This window comes from Eutrigla gurnardus, assembly GCF_963514095.1.
Source record: "Eutrigla gurnardus genome assembly, chromosome: 18".
NCBI classification, from domain to species: domain Eukaryota; kingdom Metazoa; phylum Chordata; class Actinopteri; order Perciformes; family Triglidae; genus Eutrigla; species Eutrigla gurnardus.
The window spans coordinates 9,393,520-9,406,871 of NC_139929.1; the positions used below are offsets into that span (position 1 = coordinate 9,393,520).

Below are 13,352 nucleotides of genomic sequence, written 5' to 3' on the forward strand. Positions count from 1 at the left end.
GATGAAAACCTGACCTGCCGCAGCAATTGCTAAAATTAGTCACCTCTGACCTATCCATCACCTTGAGGTGTCTCCAGATGTCACAGAGGAGTAATGGTGGCGCACAGTGACATACACTTGATTCAAGCTCATTACTGTACTGGATCTGTCATAAGATATATTTAGAGCACTTTCTCATATCTTCACATTTCAAAATGACAGTAGTTAGGGACACAGAATGTACATCAGCAACTTATTAATATTAATGTCCGCATGCTGTGAGGGAACTAATTATTTTTTCCCCCGCAGTTGGAAGACTGATGTCAACAGTAAAACTTTGAATGGGAATCAGGAATGTATTGTTAGCTATTCTCAGGCCGAATTTAAAGAAGAAGAAAAAATGGCAACGCATACGAAAATGAGAAGTTCAAATTAACAATGTGCGCAGTATTGGCTGTTGTGTTTGAACATATTTTCATGCGGATTAATTCCAAAGTCTATTAAAGAAGAGTATCACTCAGCTTGAATTTTCACATATATTTGTGTTCTGGGACAGTATTCATTATTTATGAATATGAATTATCTTCTTAGCTGCACCAAGAATGAGCAAAGGACTAATGACGTGTTATGGATGTGAAGGCTGCTACTGCTATTGACTATGAATGATAGGCTAATTTCAGTGAGCAGGATAGTGTATGAATTGGAATGGGCTTCATATCTGCAGTATGCACACTTCTGCAGTATGCACACTTCAAATTCTTGTACAGTGCCACAGTCACCTTTTCTCTACTTTGAAAGCCATTGTGTATGTTGTGGTACTGTATACTGTGGGCTGTAGGGGACAGAGGAACATGCTCACTAAGCAATGGCGAACACAAGAAACATACATCATTACCGCTACTCGGAACTGTTACCATTCAAACACACCTCTGCTTCCAGTGTGATAATTAGACCATTACCGTGTCAGGCCACACAAATTGCATTTTCTGAATATTTTCAATTGTAGTTTTCATCTGATTATTACCATATTTTCAGTCTTGGTTGTTAATCCTGTGAGAGAGAAAAAAGCAAAAACAACAAACAACGAGCCATCAAAGGAGCCTGCACCCTATGTAGCCAGGCTGTCTAAAGGATAATAGGAATTTTTATAGTCTTCACACAGCCTTGTGGTATTAATTTTACATAATATTTTCCTGAGTCTAGGTGGGGGGGACACAAGCTCTTACCTCATGCACTTTTTTGCTAATTATTGGATGGCTACATAACATCAGCTCCCTAATCATATGGGTAAACAGATTCTCTCCCAACGGCCATATAGATTTCTCACTGAGTGGAAGTGCAAATAAGGGGTGCTTATGCAGAAGTAAGAAAAGCTGCACTGAGTTATGAGGCAGCATGCCATGTAAACATTTACTTGCTATTACTGCAGGAATGTGCAGTAGGAATGGTAATGATATAATAGTGTCGTGCAATTAATCGCACTTCACTTTGAAATTGGCTTCCGACGGTTATGAAAACAAATACAAAAGCGATGATTGTGCCGCATGTTCATTGCACGATGACATTTACCGTGCTTTGTGAGTGTGACCTTTTTTGCCATCTCATCACCATTCATATATGCGACCAATGTGTTTATTATTGTGATTATGTTCTTCATGGCTCTAGCCTCCTAATTCTGATCTCAAAGTGCACTAGCTTAATGCAATGAACTTTTAAGATGTAGGCTACATGTTCTTTCTAAATGCATGGCGATTGCAAAGTCAGTGAGTTAACGTGATAAATAATTTTGATCTCAATATTGACCAAATAATCATGATTATGAGCTATGATCGAGCAGCTCTGTGACATAATATATTAAGTGCTGTGACTTAAATCAAGCTAAATTAATCTTTATTGACTTATACTAGAGGCGAGTTTTTATATGTTGACGTGAACTAAACGTTGCGTCTAACATGCATTGTAAATCCATTACATCTATAGAGAAAAACATGTCATTGATGCTGTTGGAGTGCGGTACAAAGTGTTTTTCACATAGCCTCAACATATTCAAATGTTCGCACTAGCGCACTATATTTGCTGAGATTTAGTGACTCTCCTTCCAAGGCCGTGCAGCACAAACAGCCTTTTTTTCAAGGCCTTACAACAGAAGAACAGAAGAGAGCCTTGATGAGTTAAATTGCCTTGCACAAACACTAAGGAATTGTCAGTAAAGCAGCAAAATCATTGGCAATTCTTGTCAGGTCTCTGGTAAGCATTGCTCGGTGCTGCAAAGAGGAGATAGCAAAATAGAGTGCAGAATGGATACAGAATTACTCTTCCTCCCTCTTCCCCTCCGTCTCTTAAGACACACACAAGAATTCTTTGTTTGGAACGCTCTGCTATAATGTATATTATGCAGGTAAAATGTAAGGCAAACAGTATTCTGTGTGCTTTGGTGGTTCTTTAAAAAAGATCATGCAGAAATGTGTCAAGGATACTTATTGGTAAAATATTAACACAACAAAAGTGATGCTACCTTCTAATTTAAAGCAGCACATTTTCCAGCAGACAAAACAGTGTAACAGGAGTGTAATAGGATTTAGTGTGGCTTCAAACACGCCACTCAGATGCTCCAGAATCCAAAGTTTGTGGTTGTATTGCTCAGCATTGCAAGTGTTCACACTTCACAGCCCTGCTTAAGAAGTAGGGCACCACAGCTGCACACAGTTGAGTGCTCGCTCTCATTAATGGCCCTGTGAAAGTCAGTTAAAATGAGATTTGACGCTTTTTTTTTCTTTCGCGCTCGATGCACACACGGACACTGCATAGTATATTTGCACTTGTAAAATACAATATGCCCTTATTCAGTGTTGATAATGGCTACTGTTTGCTCAAAACCTTGCTTTATCTAATGCAGTTATTTTCCTTATCGTTCTGGGAATTATCCGTCAACACCACTCGGTATGTAAGCTTCAAAGCAGTATGTCTTTAGAAGGCCTTGATAAGCAATATGAGCCACATTCATTATATGGTGCCGGCACAGTGATGCACCGCTTCCCTTTCAGTAAAAAAGTGAGTGGTGCAAGAGGTGCTGGCTGTTCTTTACATCGGACTTGATTGGCGAAATCAAGAAATCAACCTCAAGTGACAGTCGGTGGGTGTGTGTGGGTTGATTGGAGAGGTTTTCATTGAATGTGAAATAAACAAGGTCTCCCACAGTGCACCGCAAAGGCCATTAAATGATCTTTAGGAGGAGGACCATCAAGGCTTTTGATGGCTTTGAGCTGGGCATGAACATGTTTTATGCATTTGGTCTTGATTCTCCATCTCTCTGTCTCCTCCTCCATCTCTCTCAGTCCTTCTCTCTTCTGTTTGCCTGTCTGCCATTGTTCCCTCCATCTGTTGCTGTATCGTTTGCAGCTGCAACTATTGATTATATTAATCAATTTCAAAGTAGAAAAAACATGCCCTTAATACTTTCTTTAGCCATCTTAAAATCTATATTTTTAATATGAAAATGAAAGTAAAATGCATAGACTAATACACACATATTTTTTCGTTTTTTTTTTTTTTTTTAAATGTATTTCCAACACCAAAATCACACCGCCCCCAAACACTCGATAAACAATATTATCTTAATATTCTTGAAGCTGGAACCAGTTGTACTTTAGCCTTTTTACTTGAAAAATTACCCAAACTATTAATCATTTGTCAAAATAGGAGATTAGTTTGCAGTGAAAGATTTATCAAGGAACTGACAAATTGTTGCAGTTTGAATATCTATCCATCAACTTGTTTTCTATTCATCCATCCATCTTATAACGTGTTTTCAGAAATGCAGCTAATGGTTGTATTCATTATTGATTCACTTGCTGATGCTTTCCTTGATTAATTAAAGAAATTAAAAAAAAAAAAGGATGTTCAAGTAGTGCTAAACCTAAAGATATTCAGTTGCCTGCCATATGGAAAAGAAAAACAGCAAATGAGAAGCCGGACCTAGCGAATGATTGGCATCTTTGCTTGAAAAAATGATTAATTGATTATGTTTTTCTGTGGTCGACAGATTGCTTGATCAACTACTTTTTTTTGCAGCTCTGCGTATTTCTTATCTCCCCAGCCTATAACTTGTTCTCCAACTCTGTATCTCTCCTTTAACTTGTTCTCCGTATATCAGTCTCGCTATCGCGGTCTGTCTCTCTATCTGAAACTCCAAAGTTAAAGTGATTGAATTAGCGATACGGATCGCCGCAGCTTCTTCTGTAAAGCAGAATGGCAGTGTGTCTGCCCTATTTTTCCCCTCAGTAATTTATTACAGCCTCATGTTTCCCTGACAGTTTAATAGTGACTGATATTGGACACAGGAAGAGTGGGGAGCTGGTGAATGTGATTGCTGTCATGCCACAGAAGTTGGATGCCAGAGAGCATCAAAGAGTTGAGAAGAAAGCCACATTGCGCCAGTCACTGACATATCAAGGGATGGCCCCATTTATGGTTAGCATTTGCTTTGCTGCTTCATCACATCACACGACGAGGTGAATTTCATTGGCCTTCCTGATTGATATGTTTTCGTCTTCCTCCTCCTCCTCTCCATATTCCATTTAATTTTGCTGTTCCTTTTCTCTTCACCGCATCAGGATGATGGTTTCTGCAAAAAGAAGTTGTCATATCCCCCCTACTCAACCTCGCACAAGATACTTGTTTACTCCAGAGAATGAGGTGTGTGATGAAAGCCAGCTTCCTCTGAGAAAATTGGCTGTCGACAGTCACCTCATTTCCCTCCCTCGAGTTGATAACTGTGACGTTCCCCATCACACCTGTCTTTATAGTGCTAGCATGGGTGAGCTGACAAGAACTTCTTTGATCCGGGTGGGTGGGGAAGGGGAGCATTGTCCCCAAACTCTCCCTTTTTTTGTTGTTTTTTTTTTGGAGAAAGATGAGAGCTGTAGTTTGAGGATTTGGTCTCAAACCACTTTTCTGTTAACCAAGATTGGTTTAACTTGTATGACTGTTATATTGATTATAACATTTTAACCTAATTTGTCAGGGGTCTTAGTTTAACAGTTAAAGCATTCATATACATAAATCACAGAAATGTCTGGAAAATAAACCCCTATTAACTGTATTTACAGGTTTTTTTAACAACCCATAGATTTTAAGCTATTGACAAACTTGCATCTTTAAGTGAGTTAATTGTTGTGAACACTTTTCTTTCAGTTTACAGTGTCTTATCTAAATTACGGAGCATTAGGCGTAGCCGTCTAGGTTGCCACATTTTGAGCAACCTAAGAGCAATGTATTATTGTATTTTGGCGTGCACATGTGCACACCAAAATACACACATATTTAATATTTGTCGCATTAGTGATATGTATATGCTGCTGTATGAAAACCACATTTACAGTTTTTGAAATCAAAGCCAATGTGATTTTAGATAAAATAGTATGTTTATGTTAGTAAGGACTGTACAAAAGAACTGTGGAAGACCGGAGGGGGAAAAAAGGAGCGTTTTTTATGTGCACTCGCTGTGTATCTGATAGCTCCAGTTACTGTGCCTGTAACAGCCAGATTTCTGGCAGCCCATTCGTCTTCAGCCAATTACATCAAACACTGCTTCAACAAGCTAAACCTTTCTGTAATTAGTCTGCAGACAATGCGTTTTGGGCTCGTTACCTTGCCGACATATTGATGGTCATTTCCTGCGTACTCCTCGAGCAGAAAGAATTGATTCCACATCCATCCACGTTTGGACCGCTGAAGAACCCTCCCATCATTCTCTGGCGTCCCAAACACATTCCCAATATTCCCAGGCGTGAAAGGCAGGGCACTACTGGGCCACAGGATAGAGAGCATCAGGAGGAGCACAACCTGATTGGTTATCATGGTATCCAATCAGCTGGGAAATGTCCTGGATGACTTCTGAATTATGGTAATGAGCTTCTGATAGGATGAACACTGGAAGGCAGTGTCAACAGAACAGACATTGTATTCCTCTCTTTGATGTCCTTTAGATCCCTGTGAAAAAGAAGAGGACACTTTAGTGAAGCACTTTCATGGCACTTCTGCAACACCTTTACAATGGGCTTTAAATCCTAGCGAGGCAGAAGAAGCACCAACGCAGCCTGTGGACAACATAGTAAACTGTATGTACACAAAAACTTCCTCCTTCAATTTGTGCATAACCAGGGCAGCAGCTAATTATGCAATCAGAAAATGTGCTTTGTGCAAGAGTTAAAAGTTATACTTCAGCGATTGGATTGGATCATTAAAGTCATTATAAAAAAAAACAAATACATTTAAATGCAGTGTTTGTAAAATGAAATAAAATACAATGTAAGAAACAACATTGTCAAAATATTCAGCCCCAATTCAGACACATATTCGGGTGGGTTTTTATTTCATCAAATTAAAATAATCTAATACACGAATTTCATGCAGTAGGAGTCATTCTATGGACGTGACTAATGACTGGAATATTTTCTTAATTTATTTTTTAAAAAGCCAATGGTATGTAAATGTATCAACAAAAGACTTCAAACACCACAGTGCATTTGTCAAATTAAGTTTACTCACTGCAGCTACGACTCCCTGGCATGTCTCCTCCTTTCCCTGTATTTGAGTAGTAAAAAGAGTGAGCAGCACTCCACTAATTATAAGTTGCATTGCCGATGATATGCAAACAGTACTTCACAGCCGGTGAGTATATTTCAACAGCAGAATGCAGGCGTCGCTGGGAGCCGAATGCTTCTGACATGAGTAAAAGGCACTGCTGCAAAACACTCGACGGAAACTGTTTTTTTCTGCTTCACACTCAACAGTTACAGAGTGACCTCCACTGCAGTGTGTGGAGATGAATAGTCTCGCTGAAGTTATATATCTTTTTCATTCCCCTTACCCTCTTTCTGGAAGGTTTCAACTCTAATTTCCCCACAAATGCATTACTAATGATTCATTTCATAGTTCTGTTTTCACTCTTAGAAATACAGATTTGAAAAGGGTGCTTCCTGAAGGGCTTCTGAAGGTTCAACACATTCAGTTTCTTTCTGAAAAAAGAAATTTTTGAGGAAAGTGTTTTCCAACTTTGTAAGATTCCATTAAAAATGCTTTTCATAGCAATCAGTTCAAAGCATTTCACTATTTTTGAACAATGATTGTTTGCACTGCACCACATAAGCCCCAGCAATTTAGGAGGCTCATGAGGCCCAAGGCTGCTGGATGTGGTTCCCATGGCCCCAGGCTTCCTGTTAAACTAAAACCATGGGTAGGCTGGGGAAAGATCTACTGGATATAAACAGGGATATTGAAGTGGTAGAACCTGCTGGATGGGGTTGTTGTTCAAGATGAACAGGGCCTCACCTGGCAAGTTGACAACATCAAGTGGCAGCAAGAGGAGGCAGTGACAAAAACCTATGGTCAGGTTCCAGGAATAGTCACAGGAGTCACAGGAATAGTTACAGCCTGTTTGATGTAATCTGTAGGCAACCTGTAGTTTTATTGCAAATTTGGATTGTCTATAATTATGTGGAAATGTTTGTATCTGCCATTGTACTCTGATAACTATAATACAAACAATCGTTACTATCTTTATTATTATTACAATCTTTTTGGAAAAAAAGTTACCCATCATGCCCTGGGCTTTGCAGTCGGTTGAAAAAAACTGCGGCACCTGGTTCTAAAAACCACCTCGATGTTGTGAGGTTATCGTTGCCCATGCTTGACGTAAGATATAGTCAGCGATGATCCATTTTGTGCAGGCCTGGCTCATCTCCAACAAGCCCAATAGTCTTTGCTGCGTTCAAGCTAGAACTTTCTGAAAAGATTCCAAGTGAAACGGAAGGTTCTTTCAAGAACCAAAAGGGGTTCTCCTATGGGGAAAAGCTGAGTAACCCTATGCTTTACTTAGCAGCTATATTTCCAAGAGGGTGTGCTATGATGCACTCTAAAAAGGAGGCAATCTTAGTAGTGATGAATGATGTAAATTACCCCCGGGTATCTGTCAGGCTTTGTGTCTGTGATAGGGTATTTTGTGTTATTGGTCTTCCTCTGATACTTCACTTTGGCTGTGTCCCCCAACAGGCCTCATCCTGATAGGTAATTTGGGTTTGCATGCATAATTCATGGTCTTTTGGAAGTTAATCCTAATAAATCTTGCCTCTCTTTCTAAAAAGGAGCCCATTTAGTAGTGTTCCCGTACCGGCGGCTAGAGTACCAGAGTTATCCTGACAGACATTCACTGTGTACCTCAGGGACCGCCACGTAAAGGGGCACGCGCTACTCTAGCAATTCCTCTGCTTTTGTTCAGAGCTCTTAAATAAGGACCGCATTGTCAGTGGAAGGATTCACATGGACAAAGGGTCTTTATCTATGAACAAATTAGTATTATGGCCCCATTGATGAAAGCAAAGTATGGCATAGAAATGAATGCAGTCATTTAGAATATCAAGTAATTGAGCTAATGGGATCTCAGCCTAAAACACTACTCATTCTGCTCTTGCTTAGTCACAGTTTCACTCAATTGAAGCTGTTAAATCAACCGTGATTTTCAAGTATACTGCGTTGATTAAAGTTTGTTATGGATGGGCATTGTCACCACGACTTTTAAAGTAAAAACGCAATCACACAGAACATGTAATATGCCTTGATGCCAGCCAGCAGCGTGTTAGAACTGACCTAACCTTTTATTAATCTGGAAACGTTAAACTAAGTAAACATGAATTACGGCGGTGTATTTTTTATTTTTTTTTAACACCAGAACAGACACTTTAACCCTCAAAGTGCTGCTTCAGTAGGAGAAGATGCAAAATAAAGATAGTGTTTTTAAATTGCTGATCAGTGCTCCTTTTTTTTTTTCTTTTCCCGCGCACGCCCATAATGTGGCATGAGTGGGACACGTGCGTTTCCCGAAATCAGGAAACGCCGCCTCGCAATTAATCTAGTCTGATGCTTGTGATTGCATTTTCTAATTATCATTCCAGCCTGTCCTTGAGTTTTAATAGCATTCTGGATATTAATCTTTGATGTGGTGTGCCTATTAAGCATTAGGCCAGTGTGTCTTTTCAGAATTCTTCCAAACACTCCATTAAAGGATGAGTGAGCGTGCTGAATCAATGCCAGATCCTATAGACTCCGGCTGAATTATCTCAACTCATTCAGCCTATTAAAAAGTGGAGGTTTATTAAAAAAGTTGTTTATGATGAAATTGAGACGTCGACCGCTAATATGACTTGGCATTAACACCAGAGGTATGAAGGGACAAAATAGTTAAATATGCTTTTAAAGTGTAGTCGAGGGTTGTTCTCCCTAATCTTGGCTGAGGCACTCTCTGGCATGAGCTCGGCTGTGCTCTATTTCTGTAATCCGCAAAATTATACATTCTTGTTTTGCTGAATAAGAATATCTTTGATCAGATATAAACTAGCTGTTCATCAGGATATTCTTCCTAGAAAAAGCACTGCCTTGCACATTAGTCCGTATAAATCTGTATGCACATGCATCCCAAAATTCCACATGCAGGCTTCACCCACAAAACATTAAACTGAGCAGTGCAACTAAGCACTTTTACGACTTTTCTGACTTTAGTAGGGCAATAATTATGTGCAGCAGAAGTCTGGTTGGCAAACCTTTTTCGCAAGGTCTCGCATGCATACTAAATTGATAATCCTACAATACATGGGAGAATAGAAACACCTAAACTGACCATCTGTTCTGTGTTGCTGCGACCTTTGGCACGGAGATAATTGATAACATACCACTCTGTTTGTGTGGTTTTAACACATCATTGCACTTTCACCCAGAAGCTCCTGAATGTCATGTATTTTGCCATGTAAGGCAAATAATACATCGTTCTAAAGTAGTCAGAGTACCTAAGCGGTAGGAAGTCATATTGTGGTTTCCAATTGAATTCTCTTATGGTTTACTGCACATTTTCAAGAAGCACACACATCAAAATCCAAGCAAATCAACAAACGCATGCATTCATGCTACAGATCCAGTGACAAAGCACCTGCCGTGCAAAAGCTCCTGCCTACTACACATGTCTGCCGGTGTCCAAAACCAAATTTTGATTTGCGTTGTTGCATTCTGTTGAGGAATTTAACAAGTTACCCCTCTGCATGGGACCCATAAATATGCACACAGGGAAATTGGGGGAAGAAAAGACGGCGACAAAAAGAGGGCAAAGGAGGAGATGCAAGGTCACAAAAACGGTGTCCTGATGGATTTTGATCATTTGTGCTGTTCATCGAATAACACGATTTACAGCTGCTGAACGCAGCGACAAACACTAACAACATGTGTGAGTCTGGCACAAGAAACCCCATACTTTGTGATTGGCACTTTGAGTAGCTCCGGTGATTGCTTTCTGGTATTGACAGAGCAGCACAGACGGAGTGTAAATCTAGCATGAGGGCCGTTGATGTACCAAGGAGGACCCAGCACCTGTGCAAACCTCCACTTGGTGGAGCCCTAGACCTTCCGAGAGGCTGCCTCCACTGGCTGCAGACTTTGGCAAACCTCAGCGAGCTTTACTCATGTTTTGAAATCCTCTAAGCAATTTTGTGATACAGTGCACACTTCCTTGTTGAAAAGCTACTTTAAAACGGGGGGGTGGGCCTTCTTTCTTGAAAAAGGGTGTGTTGACAGTGAAAATGTAGCATGGCATGGCAAAAAAAATGCTTGAATTGGGAATGCTGTAGAAGAGTTTATACATTTTAAGAAGTTGCTAATTATCATTTAACCAAACTGTATCCTTAAAGATCTGACAAGCAAAGCTAAACCACATGAAAAAGACTAAAATGTCTTAATGTATTACTTCCATTATTTTGTTGAGAAAATACCCAAATGTCCTCCTCTGATCGCCGTTTCCCCACTAACACGTCCAGCATTTTCGAAATAAATCTTCAGCCTTTAAAACCAGATGTGTGAATGCTCATGAGAGCCTCCAAGCCTGTGTGGGAAAATAGATTTCCACCGCTTTTTTTCATTTCAACACTGAAAGGTCACTCCATATCTGACAATAATTCAGGGAGCGCGGTAGTGGCTAATTTGCACTAACAGTAATGGCGTTATATGGATGACCCGGCGCACACTACTACACCCTTAATATATCACTTTGGGGGCTGTAAAGCTGTCTGTGCGTAAGGCGGCAACACTCGAAGCCTAGGCGGTTTCGAGGGAGCGGAAAAGAGTGGTGGATTAAGTTTTTTTTTTTGTGGATATGCACATGTACATACTCGGCAACACTGTCGGCTGCTCTCGTTGCGCTGCTTGAGCACCGTGAACACCTCCATGCGTTTTCAGAGAGATATGAATGGTACAGCGCCTCTCCATCAAATCTGCCCAGAGCACATCACAAGTATGATTCGTCTTCACTGCATCTCAGCAGACAGTCAAACACGTCCCCACACACACAAACTCACACATACACAGAGCTTGGCATGGACACTTGAACAGGTGCACACACACTTATATTCTTGTATGTTGCATTTGTGCACCAGCCAAGTACATGCGTCTACACATGTCCGGGCATCTACTGATGCACGGTATTGAGTCAGGAATCCACTTAGTTGAATGAAACACTTTGGATTGGGTGACAAGTTAATGGTAATCTTTAGGAAAGCACAGCATTACCCCCAACAACATAATGCCCACCTTAAACATGCAGTTATTTACTCTGTGACAGGTGTCATGCTTTTTTTTTTATTGAATTCAAATGCAATAAACATATGCTAACAAAAAAAGTCCTTGTGCTGATGTTAGGGTTTGTTTTAACTTACATCACTAATGTGCTTAAAGTTCAAATCTGACATACAGACCATGGAGAATAGACTATGGTGCTACCACATAGTTTTTCATTTTTAAGCACCCGTCATGCATGAATAAATTATAAAGACAAATTCAAGATGAGTGTATTGAGCAGCAAATCTACTCGTTCCCTGGTTCAGTCGATTTAGCTTTTATCAACCTCTTTGAAGTTGCAACACTTCTTTTCATGCCCGTATCCACACCACTGCGTTAGTCACAGTGCAAAAAAGAAAAAAAAGAAGCAGATCATCCCCTGGAGTCTTGAGGCAGACAAAATATAAATATATCCTTAAACATTAATCAGGAGGGGAAAAAGCCCTTACCTTTTTGATTTTCACAGCTTAGCATCCATCTGTGTCAGTGAGTGCACGGTAACGTGTTCCCACTCCTTAGCAGTGCTTAGCGGTGGAGAATCTGACTCCTCACGGCAGTGCTTACATTCCAAGACTGACAACAGCACAGCTGGTGCGAATGTGTATGGGAGTGTGTGTGTGTGTGTGCATGCATGCAAGAGAGCGAGAGAGAGCGGGAGAGAGAGAGAAAAAGAGAGAGAGAGAGCCTCCTGCCTACTTCCCTCCCTCACTCTATGCTTGTCTCATTCTCTCAGCCCTCCCTCACTCCATTTCTCCTCCCCACTCTCTGGCGTCTCTCCCTTTCCTCCTCTACACATTCTTTCTATCATCTCTCTCTCTCTCTCTCTCTCTCTCTCTCTCTCTCTCTCTCTCTCTCTCTCTCTCTCTCTCCCTCCTTCCTCCTCCCCTCCCCTTTCTGGCAGTGGATGTCACCGAGGCTGAAGCTGAGGCGACTCTGGCCCTGATTGGCTGCCATTCACAAGTTAGCGATAAAGAAAAGGGAGAAAGAGAGAGAACGGGAAAAAAGCAAAGGCAGGGAAGGGGGGGGGGGGGGGGGGGGGGGCGGTCAGTTGACTGTGGGATGGAGAAGCAGGGGAGGTTAGAAGCTGAAGAATAGGCTGGATGCTGGGAAGGCACAGAGTGCTTTTTCCCTTTTTTTCATACTGTGAATGCATCCAGAAAGCTCTCTACATAAGAGGCTGCGCTTTAAGCGACTGCTATGACGGATCGACCGTATGATGTTTGATGTCTAAAGCAATCTGCCCCATCTAATCTTCTTTCAATGACAGTGGAATGAAGGAGAAAAAGGCCATAACTTGTAAATCAGCCACACAGTGTGGGTTGGGTTGGAGGGGGGGCTAGCTTTTTTGCTTCATCTTCATCTTTCGTCCCGCTGACTTGGCCGGCACTATGTGGCAGGTGCACATGCAGTCCGGGCTCTCCGTCATCTCTTCTCATTACATGCTTCATGTCGGGTGCATATCAATACGTCTCCTTATAGCATGTGCCTATTGAGGGCGATATAGCGTTTTAATTCAACGGAAGGGAATGGAGTGTGGGGTAATATATTACGGGGGTCTTTGAGATGGAGAGGGATGTGTGGCGATACGTTATTAGATACCGATATCCCTCCCCAACAAGTACCTTCTTGAGCGGATAAACGGTTGGTTGAAGTGACTTTGAAATGCACGGGATGCCACTCAACGCTGCGCTGTTGATGAATAATTTAAGAAAAGCAGCAGT

The 13,352-nt window shown here is 41.0% G+C and overlaps 1 protein-coding gene across 1 annotated transcript in view; it reads right to left on the reverse strand.

The window, feature by feature from the left end:
• LOC311028667 (cadherin-10-like) overlaps window positions 1–12,309 on the reverse strand; it is a 29,341-nt gene extending 17,032 nt beyond the window's left edge. Inside the window, exons 1-2 of the mRNA XM_084033365.1 lie at window positions 12,081–12,309; window positions 5,629–5,970 (exon numbers count right to left, since the gene is read on the reverse strand). Of these exons, the coding sequence (XP_083889491.1) occupies window positions 5,629–5,838 (210 nt within the window). The 5' untranslated portion in view covers window positions 5,839–5,970; window positions 12,081–12,309. The remainder of the gene's footprint in view (window positions 1–5,628; window positions 5,971–12,080) is intronic.
• Window positions 12,310–13,352: the final 1,043 nt, after the last annotated feature.